At 45.6% G+C, this 17,042-nt stretch overlaps 1 protein-coding gene across 1 annotated transcript in view; it reads left to right on the top strand.

Moving 5' to 3' along the window:
• Positions 1-6,384: 6,384 nt before the first annotated feature.
• The window catches only part of LOC139755594 (paramyosin, long form-like), a 99,664-nt gene continuing 89,006 nt past the window's right edge, over positions 6,385-17,042 (top strand). The window contains exon 1 of the mRNA XM_071674130.1: positions 6,385-6,739. Within this exon, the coding sequence (XP_071530231.1) occupies positions 6,614-6,739 (126 nt within the window). The 5' untranslated portion in view covers positions 6,385-6,613. The remainder of the gene's footprint in view (positions 6,740-17,042) is intronic.

The following is a 17,042-nucleotide window of genomic DNA, read 5'->3' on the forward strand; positions in this document are numbered from 1 at the left end:
ACACACACACAAAGGAATATGTGTCTACACACGACATACACTAGCCTGTGCACACATACAGATATACACCTGTATGTTAGCACCAGTTATAGTAGAGTTCCCCCACACACGGTCAGAAGACACTCACGGTTATTATAACCAATTTGGGTAACAGTAGTACCTAACCACCCACAACCACAGCCACAGAATCCGTTGAGGAACGCATCTGTGAGATCTCTGGTTCTCTGACCTAACGTGATCGACAGAGGAGTGTTCCATGCTCCTAGGCTGAAGTGCTACGTCCCAGTGACTTAGAAACTGATTAGAATAATTACATGCACACCATCATGGAAACCCTACCTCTACTTTTTCCCCGAAAAACCCTGTAACACAAGACCCAGGTCATGTGGCCTGGACTTCATCCCGTATTAAGAATCTGATGTGACAACGGGAGCTGGCCTTCTGTTGTGCTTGTTGTCAGATTCGCCAGATCCTTGCCTGGCATGGGCTCTGGTCACACTCTTGTCCCGCCTTCAGTCACCGGGCCTCCGAAATACACGCTGCAGAGATCGTGTTACCTGCCGAGCTAGAAGACCACTTCCTCTGATCATCTTTTGAAATGTTTTTCCTCTTATTTCATCGTCTCACTGTCCCTCTTGATATTCTAATGACGACCTGGTCTCGAGGTAGATTTTCGTCCGTGTCTGGAACCTCCAACATAGAAGAGCAACACCCGTTCACCTGGGAAACTGAAAGACCTGAGCGTAATGGACAAAAGCAGCCTCCTTCCTCTCCCTGCATCAATCAGTGACAACCAAAGCTGGTGAACTGGTCCAGCCAAGACACGAACTGGATAGGCGTTCCATGGAACTCTCGCCCACCTGCACTGTGGCATAAGAGGGTGACTAAGACAATGATGGGAGGAAACGTTGGTATTCTTGGGTCCAATGACAAAAGAGTGGAGTTTCCTTCAAGTTATGTGCCAGATTAAGCTACATGTTAAACCTAATTCATCAAGTGTCTGTCTACGGCAATTTCTAAACTACACTCATGGGTCTTATGACTTTCAACTTTCTACATGTTAACAAATAAATGCATAAAGTGTAATAAGGAACTGATGTAAACTTTTCCACTTATGACCAAAGTTATGCGACGTGTTCAAGTTTGACTCTCGGCCACAGAGGGCTGACGGAGGGACGAAGTGATGCCTGCCTGGCTCACCAGGCGACACAAACACTGGTCAGCTGGACGTCTCACAACACATGGTACACTCAGACCTGTCACGCCTTCCACACACTACGGGAGCCGACGATTCCACTACGTGTCGTAAGTCTACGGAGGTCGCATTCCACATTACACAACCCACAGGATTTCTTTTCCTTGTACGGGACCACAAAATACTGTAACTAGGATTTCATAAAATGTCTGAGACATTTGCAAAATATCTGGGATTTTCACGTAATATCTATCTATCTACCTATCTATCTATCTACATGTGGAGAAAATAAAGAATTTCATATTTGTCTCCAACATTAAGTATTGGCACATACCTAATCTCCTCCTACGTTCATATGATAATATTTCCCTCGTCGCTCGCTCTCACACACCGTCAGTGAAGTGTGCGTTTTTCGTGAAAGATATGCCAACGTCAGCCAAGTCGTCCCGATTAACATCAATCAAGACCTTTCAGTCGGTAATGGCGCGGGTAACATTAACTGGTGATATTCTGGCTTTGCGATATTGACCAATTCAATCATTCAAATACTAACAGCAATTTATCATCGCTCTGGTTTAAGGTGAGGTGTTTAATATTACGGTAAAAAATTCTGAAGTTGGGTCGACCATTTTTTGTCATCGTTGAGAAGGTTGGAGTGAAGACTCTCTCGTCCCACCTGTGATATCCCTCGCTCTCTCAGCCAGAGTGAGGTCCTCTGGGTTGTCAGTCGAGCCAACCGTGACGTGAGCACAGTGCAATAACTCGCCAGAGTCTTATAGAATGCAAGACGTCTGATGGGGGTCTCGTGTGTAGGACTAGATCTATGGGGGTTGCAGCGAGAGAAGCGAGTGAAGGATTCAACCCTCCATATATATATAGTATCGTACAGTGAGTCTCGTGCAGTATTGGACACGGGCACGATCGGTTACAGGTAGCACTCCCACTCTACAGGACGATTACAGGACATGGGTGTTGTATGGTGCTGCTTGGCGCACGTTCGTAGCCAGCTGAGAGGCTGCCGTCCAGAATATATTGAGCTGCTTGGTCCGCCCTGCGCCCCGAGTGACCTGACCCACAAAGACTTTAGTCGTCGACCATATTGAACAACTGCTCGCTCTACCTCAATGATCATATTATATAGATACAATGGGACACCGATGGTGAGGGCCAGTGACTGTAATTTAAGCGAAAAGAGCTTCATGCCAAGACTTCTGAAGTGTCGAGGGTAATAACATATAACTCTCAGACGTGATCTAGAATGCAGTGAAGATGTAGACGAGGAAGAAGCACTGCACGGTGTGGAGATGCACTGTGAGGAGGTGTGGTGAGGGGCGAGATTAAAACATCCACACCAATGGGTTGTCTTGCTCATGACTACCATGTGGTCCCGGAGCTATTTTGAGGGTAAAGTCTGGGGAAGAGAGGGAATATCAGGGTCAGCAGAACCCCCGGAGTGAGTGAGAGAGACAGAGAGCATATGCTTGTGAGTGCTTGAAGTAAGGCAGCGATACGGACGTATTGCCATGGAGGTCACCTGCTCTTATTAGGCTACGGCACGACTGGGTATCTGGCAGACCAGAAGAATTAACAAGAGCGATTTGACGAATGAACAAAAGGGTTTTGTTTCTATCAGTTGACTGGAATGTTATGAAAGATGGAACCTTATTAGTCCATTCAATTAATATATATTTATCTACTCATTCATTACCACAATTATGAATTATGTTTCATCCATTACGGTCACCGTTACCATTATCATTGTAGCAGCAGCAGTAGCAGTAGCAGTAGTAGTAGCAGTAGTAGTAGACCCTACTGGAAGGCATCCACGCAGGCAGCTCACGAGAACACTGGTCGGAACACTACCTGTAGAGCGGAGGAGTGAGGGAAGACGGACGGCTGGAGGGAGGTGATGCCAAGAGAATTAATGTTCTTGCAATGCAAGGTTTTGACTATATTGTGGCCAAGACAGAGGTGATGATCGATCACAAACTCTTTTCTCATTCCAGGGACAAAATGCTTGTCTCCTAAGCTGGTTATTTCCCCTCATTACTCGCTGGAATCACTCGCTGAAACAGTACACTAAAGTGATGCTTTCTGTCACACAGCAGCATACACAATCCCTGACCAGCCACACAGCAGCATACACGGTCTCTGGCCAGCCGCCACATCACATCAGATGATATCCCAGGTCAGTATTGTTCCAGCACGCCGCCTTCGGTCGACTCTCACTTCGAGATAATCAGTGTTCGGAAACTAATTCATTTCGATAAAGAAACGTAAATTATAAGACAATCTTTTTTTTTTACTATAAATTCCATTTTCTATTTCATAAAAAAGAGCCAAAACACTTTTTCATACACTTCAAAATAGTTTCTCTAACATTCTTGACCGAATGCACTTTTCTTAAAACACAAATTTTTTGAAAACTACGAGTTTGTAATACTTAAAGATATTCAAAGATAAACTGTGATATCTATGTACAACATCCCACACAGTTTATAGACTTTAGCCTCGATCAACGTCGTTACATCCTGTCATACTGGATGTATTTGAGTATCTTCTCGCTGAGTATTAAATCCTTAATAGTTTCCAGCGTCCTACTGGAGCAACAGAGGCCCTCAAGGATGTCACCACAGGTAATCAACGACATCTAGCCACGTTAACATGCAATTCTTGGCGTTTATCCTCATATCACTTCAGCGTCCATTTGACACTTGTGTTGTGAGTGCATGCAACGTTGCTTTACATCCGGGTCATCATCATTACCATCACTCGTAGCCAATAACTCCTCCAGAGGAATGATATTCTGTCATCTCGTGTAGGGCCAGTGAGATGGGCTGGAGTTAGACTTGCCTTTTTTGAATGTGTGTCGGGGAGGAAGGCGCGCCAACACCCGCCCCTATACATTGCTGGCCCATCCATTAATACCTCCAGCCTCACACACACACACACACACACACACACACACACACACACACACACACACATCACCGATATAGTCAACTCCAACAAAACGTTTTCATTTGTGTTACCTGCCAGGTTCCAGCGCTGGACACGGAACACATTACACAGGAGAAAGTTCATCCCAGTTCGTCGTCCTCTGACGTGACTCAGGTGTACTACCAGACCCGGGCCTCTCATCCCAGCAGAGAGAGAGAGAGAGCAGCTGCAATAAGACAGGGGAAAACACACCCATCAACTGTGGCCATCTTGGATGAGTTGAAAAATGACAACACAAAAAATGGAAAGTAAACATGCGGTAGACAAGTTATTGGAGTTCCACAGGTATTTGTAGGCCTGGCTCTTGAAGATGTGAAGGTCACAGCAAAGAGGAAGGGGGAAAGAAGGAAGGAAGGAAGGAAGGAAGGAAGGAAGGAAGGAAGGTAGGAAGGGAATTCCACAGCTTTACTGTTCGAGGAAACACGAAGGCGTGTCAGCCGTCAGTCCGGCTGTGGAGCGTTTCTGTACACAGAAACTATTCCCAGCTGCAGCCCGCCGGGTGCTGCTGCTGCTGCTGCTGCTCCAGGCTTTAGCTGACTCGTTTATTGGACGTCAAGAGTGAAACACAACCTGAACATTCCTGTGTTCTTACGCTTAACTAAAAACGTATTTTGCCACGTCTTTCTTTGCAGCTTTTGTTTAGGCCTGTCTCCAGAGGGACTGGCGTCTTCAGTGTATAGGACAGTGAGGTAATCTGTGTCCTCATTTTTCCACGCATACCTAGACTTTTCACGTGTTCAACAACATTTCTACAGAACCTACAGTGTCAATAGTCCATAACCTTGTTGCTTTCACCCACACTAATGTTTTACTTAACGAATCTTATCATGAGGGACAACGGGTCTTCTGATGTCCACTTACACAAACTTGCTCCAGCAAGATCTGTTAATCTGGCCTTTCCTACACTCGTCTCCCACAACATTACAGCGCCTTCAACTGTGAACAAGAATGTTAACTACCATCGCTGGTTACCTCTGGTACACAACTGTCTCGCTGTGATACACCGACGTCATAATCCATCTATCTAAGGCATCAACACAGTGTCCAAACCCCCACCTCTTAAGCTGGTCTTCCAAGAGAGTAATCAACTTGTCTGATCCATAAAAGTTGCTGACTTTGGCGACCTTCATCTGTAGGGTTTTGGCAGCGTGTATAACACTCGAAGTCACAGTTCCTCAAAGGGAACCCCTGTGCCTAACCAACACGTAGGGTCCATCGCTATATAGTGATACACTTCAGTTGGTGTATTAACGCTCGCTGTTAAAGACAGCCTCGTCAGGTCCAGTCCAGGCCAGGGGAACAGTAGCGAGTGAGATGAACTGGATGGTTGGAGACGGTAGGCATCCGAGACGTGAGCGACAAGGGGTCACATGGGTGGGTCAGTGGCTCAGGTGGGCCTCACCTCATCCATCTGGTGGACCACACCTTCTCCACCTAGCAAGCCACACCTCATCCACTTGGTGGGCCACACCTCACCCACCCAGTAGTCCACTTGGCTCGTTTCACCATCCACATCTTTAATCCTGAGTCAAAACATATAAGTAAACCCTTGATAGTTTCTTTCATACTCGTCATGGCACTGAGAATATCTGCATGGCTACACAAGGTCTATTTCTCCCTCCCTGAGTAATTCCATGAGTTTCTCTGGCTATTTCAGTTGCATCATCCGTCCAGGCACAGTAGCTAGTTATTCATATACCCCAATATCATCACACGGACCTGTGAGGCCGTCCAGTGAGTGAGGACATGATGCTACATTAAGGTCTCCCCTTAGGCTTTTTGGCCACGGCTGGTCCCTCACCATGACTGAGGGGAAAAAGAGTAACTTAGAGATGTTGGGGAACAGCCATGGTTCCCGGGAGGGGGTAGGGGGGGTGGGGGTGAGGTATGGTGGGGTGAAGCAGCCTTGAGGGGGGGTTTGGGGGTGTCTGGTACAGACCACTGTGCCTCTGTGGCTTGACTCTGTGTCGTTAAGCTTCGTCCTCTCAAACCCAAGCGACCTGACCTTCCCCCCCCCCTCTCCGTCGGGGTCAAGGGTCATCCCACACATACACACACACGCACACACAACACTGGGCGACATTGCCCAGCGTCACGTCAACTGAACAATAATATTGGGAGTCATGGGGGCGATGATGATGCACTAGCCTGTCAGGGGATCCGGTGCCAGGCTGAACGGAACCAAATGAAGAGTGGGTGGCGGAGAGGCTGGGCCAGGTGGGTGGGTGGCACCGCCCTCCGCCGCCCATAGTGCCACTGGAGCACAGTGCCGCACCCCAGTGCCCTAGCGACGGCCCTCCGGTGCACTTCCCGCCTCCACGGCTCGCACACGATCGCTCCCGTCGTCCTCGACTACCTAGAAGGTGTGAACGAACTGTCCTTAGTGTTCCCTTAGTAGGTGATCCAAACCTCGACAAGATGCCGGCCCAATCTACCGGACACGCCACCGTCTCCGTCACCAAGACCTCCTACAAGTCTGGCGCCAGGTCCCCGGAGATAAGTACGACCTCCCAGACCATGTACGCCCAGACCTCCGCCCTCGAGGTAGGTGTACGACTGTACCGCTTGATTGTACCTCCGTCCTGGGATTGCGTCATTTATTTACCCACGACGCTCGCCCATTGAGACGCGGGAAAACGTCGCCAGCGGGCGCGGGGAGACGCGGTGCGCGCTCTCTCTGCCCGAGCCACCGCGAGCAATCCATCTCCCCCACTTGTGCATAATCAAGTAATCCATAGCCAAACACACCTCAAATAACTCATACATCATCTAACTAACTACAAATCACTGCTGGCGAGCGACAGTGTAAGTTCTGAGGAGTACTAAGTGGCAATGACCGTGCTGGCACCTTCGCCAGTACTGATGCAACGAAATGAACCCTGACATGTTTATAGGAAGGCTGAGTTACGGGCGGGGAGGCACGGGGCAGAAGTTCATCTTGTGAACCAAGTTCTAGGAGGAGTGACCGGAGAAGATATAAGTAGGGACTGCAGCCCTGCAGCCCTGGGGAGAGGTTGGGGTCGAGAAAAGACAAACCCTGGGGAGAGTAATGAGAGAGTTGCAGGTAGGTAAGCAGAGTCAAGGAGATCGAGGGAGAGTAGAGTCACTAACTGAGGAAAGTAGCTATAAGGAAAGTGACGGGGAAAATCACAGCTTGGGAAGTGAGATCAACACCTGGGAGTGATAGCACTAGAGGGGTGGTTAACGTATGAGTGGGGAGGACAGACAGAAGTTTAGAACGGCGGGTAGAAGTAAGGGTATGGAAGGAAGGTGCAAGAAAAATCGCGACATTACAGCTAAGGAAGGGAGACCCAGGATGTGTCTAGGGAGAATTACGGGTAACCTAAGACGGAGGAGGAAGAGTGTCAGGGAGAATCACAGACAGGGAGGGTACGCCTGGGGAAAAAGGCCGTAGCTCATCTGGGAACTTCAGCACAGGTCAGAGCACCTGTGACGACCAGTCATCACCGGGACGCCTGGAATGAACCACTAATAAGGGAAACTCTCCTGCAATAATGACAAATACAATATCACGTCGTGGTTGGCGGTCCCATCCATCAAGAACTTCTCTTGTCAACGTCCACAAAACAGCGCTGGGCGGTTCTGACAGTGTCAAATCATATCTCTTTTAAATTATCAACATTGGTGACAGCGTTGAGAGCTTGCCATCAGGACACGTTCCTGCAGAAGCCTGGCCAGTGTGAGGCTGAGTACGGGTGAGGACCTCACCGTAGGGTTGCGTCCCAGGTGGTTCCCTCACCCTACACTCGTGTTGAATGTTAGGGGACCAGTCCTAGAGTGACGCCCTACGGTGTTCCCATCCCTTATACGCAGGGACACCTTCGGCGCCTGCTGGAGGAATTAGGGTGGTATATTCTGGCGGTGGTGGGAGGCTGGTCGTGGACGACCTGTTTGGTGGGATGGGGAGGTATGGCGCGCGCCCCACTCCTGCACCCCACCCACGCCCACGCTTTCCCCTCCCACCACCACCACCACCACCTCCACCACCACACACGATCTTTTCTCAGCCGCCTGGGCACGATCAAGGAAATGATGGTGGCTGACTAAATAAGGAGACCGTAGCCAGCTCGACGCACCAACACCATTACTACTTTCCCAAACTTTCCTCCCATCATGAGCGGCGTTTATCATCGTACACTCCAACACAGAGCTTCGTCTACCCAGATATAACTAGAGCAAGTGTTGGACTAAATACTTCCCTTGATGTACACCACGTCCAATCCTGCTACCTACCTTCCCTCTGAACATATTTTCTTCTACGTAAATACATCTACGCTATCTCACTCTATATCTTTTATCACACACACACACACACACACACACACACACACACACACACACACACACACACACACATACACACACACAAGGACACACATACAACACGCACATTATATTTTGGAAAGACGATACTTTCTGTCTACAGACGAGTCAAGCAATTTGCCAGACGCACTATCACTAACCCCCCATAGTCAACAGTTGCCAATAATTCATCCATTTTTCTGGTAGGACTGAAATTGCTGGCTGCTGGGCTGATATATTTTTGGAAAGAATATTATACTCTATTTCACCCATACCGTAAAAAGCCCGTCCGCAGGAACAAGCACATGAGGGCCCGGAAGGCCAAAATCTGCAAGTATATATTAAAAGATGTGTGAATATATTTATACACTCCCAAGTGGCCGCCCATGACGTCAGCTCAGGACAGATGTTTGAAGTAAGAAACGAGGTCATAAAAAGAACCCCAGGTTAGAGGAGGAACGTGAGGAGGCAATTCTTCAGGACCTGAGGAACGGGCCAAGCTGGGAGGACGGGTGTGTGGAATGAACCGGACGATCCTAAGTCCTACGTGAGAGAAATATTAGGTTTAAAGATGGAGTCGATTGGATATGAATCTCCATATATATATATATATATATATATATATATATATATATATATATATATATATATATATATATATATATGATTAAATACGTTACATATTTGTCACAAAAAATTACCATCAGTAATTCTTAAACTAGGAAACGTCTGTGAACAACATATACAAAAACAGGAATCGTACAGTACCCGCAAACTGCCGGAAGATAAATACGAATAACAATTTTCCACAAAGGAAAAAATCGTTGTTATGGATCTGACGAGACTAGCCTGTGCGGTCGACATCTTCCAGTACACGTAAGGTTTACTCAAGGTTGCCTATGTTACCAGGACTGATGGTAGGCCACGTAGATTACGATGGAGAGAAAAATAGAGTGGGTACGAAATATGGAGGGACAGATGTGGGTCAACAGTGAGAAAGTGTGAAATATAAGAGGAACATGAGAACATCAGTAAATAAAAAAAAAGGAGTAAGAATTGTAACATTCCGTCCGAGATCACGTGAAGAGAGAGAGAGAGAGAGAGAGAGAGAGAGAGAGAGAGAGAGAGAGAGAGAGAGAGAGAGAGAGAGAGAGAGAGAGAGAGAGAGAGAGAGAGAGAGCTGTACCATTCCTGGGTGCAGCAGGGAAGCGGCCTGGAGTCTGGCCACAGTACCAGATCGTCTTAACTCATGTCAATATATTCATGATCTCTCGTAAGGTCTCAGGACCAAACACAGATTTACACAATCTTTTGTTTCAAAGGAAAGTGGTCATGTAAAATGATGGATCTCATTTGGGGTTTCGACAGACTTGAGTATAATAAACCCGAATAATAAAGTACAGGGAAGGCAAGGATGTGAGGGAACTAGGGAGAAACAGAGACATAGAGATGTGATGACCAAGTTCAAGTGTAAGCCACTCTGTCGTGTGACCTGCTGTGACCAGCTCCAGGACACCACACACACACACACACACACACACACACACACACACACACACACACCACACACACACACACACCTGGGGGCCATCAAACCGTACATATATACAGCCACCGTTACCATCCCACACAAACATGTTCCTTGGATAACTTTAATCTCGGGCCAGAGCCGCTGACACAGTCCATATCGTCTATATTTTTTTCTATTTCCTCGCCTTTTGGCATAAGAAAAAATCTTCTGAAAAAAAAGACGACAAAAAAAAGCTCCTTTGATTAAAAACCTTGAAACTTGGCTTCCCAAAACACGACGCCAACTTTATTTCTTGTCAATATTTAGTCTACGTTTTTCTGACTGTGGGAAGGAAGGAGTAAAGTGCCACGCGTGTCGTGTCCGAGGTGAATTATAGTGTCGTTAGTCTCACCTGTTGACACATGAAGATGGCACATCGTGACTGTGAAGTATCATGTCCTTGAACCTCTCCTCCTACTGGCGACTACATCACCAATTGTTCACCTTTTACGGCAGTAAGACTTGGCCATCTTGTAAGTCCTCCATGTTGGAACTGTGACGCATGGGAGCGCTGCTCTGTGCTCCAGCTCCCGTGGACACAGACCACCTCAAGCAGACGTGAATACTCCTCCTTAACTATTTACTCCAACGTCCACAAAACTACATTTGATGGTCTTTCGGCCGCTTGAGCAGGACGGAACAACTCTTAACAACGCTTGGGCACGATCGTAAGACGACTGATGTCCTGGTCTTTGACCAGGTCAAAGGTTAAGCCATCAGACTCAAGGGATTGAGGCGAACCTCCAGTAGAAGCAGAGGTGGATGGCGGGTGTCGGGCCAGCAGACGTGTGGCTGCAGGTGGCGGGTGCGGAGGCTGGGTCACGCCGTGTTTACACCCAGACCCACACCCATGGATGAGTAAGACTCAGTCGCCCGGGGAAGCTGTGGTGGACCAGTGAGGCAGGCAGGTGGGTAAGGGGGGAGGTCGGTCGGTCGACGGGTGGGGGGGCATGAGGCAGGAGGCGAAAGCTTGACGGAGGTAAGCTGAAATGAGGGCAAGCTTTAGCTTGGAGGGAGGGTGGAAGGGTGAGGTAAACACATGAGGGAGGGAGGGAGGGAGGGAGGAGGGGGGGGTAAATATAGTTGGTTGGTTCCTGGACCATTTTGGCAAGAGTGGGGAGGGAGCCAGCCGGCCGGCAGGGACGGTACTCGTGGCAGGGGAGGAGGACGGCCGCTGCCTCATTATAATGAGGTACAAGCTCAGTTATATTTAAAGACCACCATTGCCTGCGGTAATTTACTGTAGACGGCGAGGAACGGCTTGGCCTGCGTGTGGGCGTACATCAGCCCCGCCTTCGTCCCAAGCGAGGCTGCATTACGACACTGTCAACAAAATACTATCAACTCTCATTCATATTAATAAATCATTCCAAAACACGATTATATATATATATATATATATATATATATATATATATATATATATATATATATATATATATATATATATATATATATATTTTTTTTTTTTTTTTTTTTTTTTTTTTCATACTATTCGCCATTTCCCGCGTCAGCGAGGTAGCGTTAAGAACAGAGGACTGGGCCTCTGAGGAAACATCCTCATCCAGCCCCCTTCTCTGTTCCTTCCTTTGGAAAAAAAAAAAAAAAAAAAAAAAAAAGAATACTTCCCACGTATTCCCTGCGTGTCGTAGAAGGCTACTAAAAGGGAAGGGAGCGGGGGGCTGGAAATCCTCCCCTCTCTTTTTATATATATATATATATATATATATATATATATATATATATATATATATATATATATATATATATATATATATATATATTTTTTTTTTTTTTTCTTTTTTTATACTATTTGACATTTTCCGCGTTAGCAAGGTAGCGTTAAGAACAGAGGACTGAGCCTTTGAGGGAATATCCTCACCTGGCCCCCTTCTCTGTTCCTCTTTTGGAAAATTAAAAAACGGGAGGGGGGATTTCCAGCCCCCCGCTCCCTTCCCTTTTAGTCGCCTTCGACACGCAGGGAATATGCGGGAAGTATTCTTTCTCCCATATATATATATATATATATATATATATATATATATATATATATATATATATATATATATATATATATATATATATATATATATATATAATGATATCATAATTGATAAATGATAAACAAGATAAGGCAAGAGGGTTATAGTGAAACTCTACAACACAGGTATGATAACCCACAACACTGTCCCGAGGCAGACGTCAGCTGGAGACACTAGCGACCTGGGAATGACAGGCTGAACATGTGGGTCCTGGACAGTACGGCCGGGGGGCGGGGCGGGGCGGGGCGGGGCGGGGCGGTGCATCTGTCATGTTATGCATTATGACAGCTGCACGATCACCACCTGTGCCTACCCACCCGGGGCGACGATACCTGTCATGTCATGCCTCATGACAGCCACTCTGACACCTGTGCCATCCATCCAAACCCTCTCCCTGGTACAGTCTTACCAAACACACACACACACACACACACACACACACACACACACACACACACACACACATACACACACACACAGCTTTCTAAGCCTGTGGTCTGTGTTAGCGGTGACACCACCAACCCCTGCACCTATCGTTACATATGATTGTTACTACAGTTATTGAGAACAGCAAACGTGACATATAGTCATCAAAACGTCATTCAAAAAAAGAAAAAAACTTTTCCTTAACACCTGTGGGGGATAGCTTACGGCGAGAAGAAAACGGGAGGATGTAGAGTGATAGTGTGTATGTATAGAAAACGACTGAGAATGGAGAGGAAGTGGAATATACGATTAGATAATTAGTTACAGGTGACAGGGGACGAGGGTGGCGGTGTGAGGGAAGCCCAGATGGCAACGGCAGGTGTGGGGTGAGGGAGAGGCAAGGCGAGGGCACGGGTGAGGGAGGGAGTTATTTCCAGCAGTGAGGTGATCCTGGTGGGCGCAGGGCTGGAGGCTACACACATACTTCTACAATAAGCTGCGGGGTGTCTGCCCCGGCCGCCACCTCCACAAAACCTCATCATCAAAGGAATAGTCGAAAACGCGAGTCACACACGGCTATTTTTGGCACATTAGTTATCCAATGATTGATAAAGCTTTGCACCTTACGGTGGTGGTGCGGGGGTTAATTAATGAGTGGCGGCACGTGACGCAAGAGTAAATATTTCGAGGCAAGTACGACGGGGTGGCTGTCACGTTTATTTCTTTCCTTACACGGCAAAGCTCAGGGAACTCTCATTCTCTCATGTCTCTCTCCACATCTACGACCCAAATTTTTAAGGGTAGGTTTCCCCCTACTTCCTCCAAACCTCATACTAATCGTTTTCTTTCCATTTCTTCTATTCTTCTTTCACTTTAATCCATTTCGTATTTCTATTCAGAGAGAGAGAGAGAGAGAGAGAGAGAGAGAGAGAGAGAGAGAGAGAGAGAGAGAGAGAGAGAGAGAGAGAGAGAGAGAGAGAGAGAGAGGAAAAGCAAAGCCTCCTATTTTTCTCCAAAAAAAAACAGGTTCACGTAGCTGGATGAAATGAAGTGTATTGAAGACATTAGTTCTTCCCGCCCGTTCATGTGAAGTCTGCCGCCAGAGGTCGCAAAGCTACGCCAGTCAACACGGCGGGCGGTGACAACACAATGTCATTGTCAGTAAAGCAACGTGCAGCCACTCGAGTTTCTGACTGCAAAGGAAACATCTTACCCATCAACATTCACGAGCGAATAAGAGCTGTGTCTGGTGAACACTGGTCGCTGTTGGTGTTAAGCGTGTGGCGACTGCAGACGCTAGAAATAACCAAATGCATGATGGGATAAGCCAGACAGCCACGGACGAGGTCATTAACAGCGTACAGATAAGCGCCACACAGTCAACACTACCTATACCACTCGGCATTTAACGTGACCGTTTGCAGGCCATAGTTGGTAATCTTGGGTAACGAAATGCGTTTGCTAGATGGTTCCAAGAATGTGGGATGATGCAGCGAACATGAGATGTTAGTCATACGCATATCCTAACAGCGTCTACACAATCATCACCACTCACATGCATTCGTCAGTGGAGGTTGAAAAGTTGGAATGTTTGCTGCAGTCAAGAGCTCGATATTAGCCCATTATTTTGACCGCTCTGACATTGTGTTGTCACCGACCGTCCGCCGTGTTGACTGACGTAGCTGAAAAACCTCTGGTGGCAAAACTGAGAAAGTTCATAGCAATGGTTGACTGTTTAGGCTTTAGGCCTGTCATTAAGACAGTAAACGTCAACCTACATCCAACACATTTATTTTTTCTTCCTCAATAATTGTTCTCTGTTTCCCAAGTTAGCGAGGCAGTGCCAGGAGCAGATGAAAAAAAGTCCTCATTTGCTCACATCCACTCTCTAGCTGTCATGTGTAATGCACTGAAACAAAAGGCCCTTTTCCACAACCGGACCCCACATCATAAAGGAGTTACCCAATGAAAATTATCCGTTTTCTATACCACACTACTCATTATAGAGAACGTTAAATATGTATTTGAGCCGTAACAAAACTAAAATAAACGACCATCGTCTTGATATACTTCAATTTCATAGCTCATACATTTCATGAAATAGAATATCTAAAAGTGTTAAAATACATAGTACGGCAAGTGATAAAGAGGGTCCGAATTGTTTACAAAATTTCCATCATTCCTACATCAGTTACTTCAACAGCAAATCAGGAAGACATAGATGTTTATGAAGGATCGCCTTCACTTACTTTTCTAGAAAGCCTAGAATTGAAACATATCATTTGAAAATCACTAAGTTATGATGCCAGAAAATGAAGCATGTAGAGTTGGTTGAGTTCATTTTAAAGTAAACTAGGAAAAGGAGCAAAGATGCCCTAAATGACAGAGAAACAAATGCCATATCATAATGGTTACCAAAAGAATGATTTCAAAACGGATGAACAATGATATCAATACAAAAACCATGGTTCAGGGATGTATAGACTGACTGGTGATGTGTGGTGGAGGGCGGTGGTGTGATGCTGTGTGGTAGAGGTGGTGGAGCGTGATAAAGAGTGGTGCTAAGTAATGGTGTAAGGTGCTGAGTGATGGTGTGTGGTTCTGACGTTGGTGTGATGCTGAGTGGTGGTGTGTGGTGCTGAGTAGTAGTGTGTGGTGCTGAGTAGTAGTGTGTGGTGCTGAGTAGTGATGTGTGGTGCTGAGTGGTGGTGTGTGGTGCTGAGTAGTAGTGTGTGGTGCTGAGTAGTAGTGTGTGGTGCTGAGTAGTGGTGTGTGGTGCTGCGTGGTGGTGACTGGAGCTGAGTAATAGTGTGTGGTGCTGAGTGGTGGTGTGTGGTGCTGAGTGGTAGTGTCCTGCACATGGCAGTCAGCCCGCAGTTCACCCAGCTGCTGCTCCTCCCTCAACGGAAGGTGATACACTGGGTGCCTGACGTACACTTAGATATCATGTATACAACCTGATCAGGGCGTCCACCGTACCGTGTTACGCTACGACCATTCACGATCCCGAAACATATACAACACTTCAGTACGAATGTGCTCAAGTTTCTAACGTAAATAAGAACTAGATTCATATATGCAATAAATCCTTACAAGTTTCAGCATATAAAAAAAATCAGCTATATACCTTAAATGAATTTATAAGTGATGTTATATGTAAAATACTGCATTGACTGTAGTCTCACAAGAACCAGCAGGGGTCAGAGCTTTGAGAAACAATAAAAAATGGGCAATAAACATGGTGGTGACAGTTTGTATCGAGAGGCTGGAAGTAAAACGTGAAGAGCAGATGCCGCAGACTTATATGAATAAAAGCAAATAAATGTGATAATCATAAATACGTGAATATATATATATATATATATATATATATATATATATATATATATATATATATATATATATATATATATATATACATATATATATATATATATATATATATATATATATATATATATATATATATATATATATATATATATATATGCAAAAAAGAAGTTACCACGGTATTATATATGCCAATATTTCCTCTCGGGGAAATTAGTAACGATAAAATATAACAGAGCCTAACACAGACAACCCTACAGTTCCCAGGTTAATATACCTTCTGCCAGAAGACAGCTGCCAGCTGTGTGTGTGTGTGTGTGTGTGTGTGTGTTGGGGGAGGGGAGGGGAGCATTATACAACACCATCCTCCATCTATTTCTAATCCATGACTTCAGCAGCTCACAAACAGTGCAAACATCAGCCGCCTCTGAAAGTTTCATAAATTTGTTTATAATGAAAGAAAATCTAAAAATTCGTCGATGCACTTGTGCATGTGACGTGGGTGCTTATAGAAAACGGTCACCGCTCCCGCCGATTAAGAGATATCTATGGCATACTTAAATATCTCAATAATTTTAGTATATATATATATATATATATATATATATATATATATATATATATATATATATATATATATATATATATATATATATATATATATAAAGAAATACTCAGCACTTTTCCTATTCTATAAGATTTTTCGCCATTTACTTGGTTTTTTCAAATTTTAATAATGAATTTTCCAGAAGAGTTCTCATGGGTATTTTCTAACGGTATAACATCCTCTGAGATGACCGCTTCCTTACGTGTCCAGCCACTGTTGTTCGGTTACGACACCGGAAATAAACGTACGATGAGGATAATTGGCAAGCGACCAACCCGCAAAACAGTTACTGTAAGCCTTCAATACCGCAACATCCTCGGCATCTATGAAGTTAACTGTTGTTTACTAAATATAATAAAAAAAAAAGATTGACTAGGACCATAAATTATGAATATATATAAACACGAACGCAACAAGGAATATCATCATACACCTAATGCTTGATCTAATTTTAAATCTTTCGTACGTATTCAGCTCTGGTATGGCGGCTCAATGGGTGTCCCTGTCGAAAGCATGTGGTAAACGCGGCCACAATGGACCCGAAAATAG

This window comes from Panulirus ornatus, chromosome 2 (assembly GCF_036320965.1).
Source record: "Panulirus ornatus isolate Po-2019 chromosome 2, ASM3632096v1, whole genome shotgun sequence".
Lineage (NCBI taxonomy): Eukaryota > Metazoa > Arthropoda > Malacostraca > Decapoda > Palinuridae > Panulirus > Panulirus ornatus.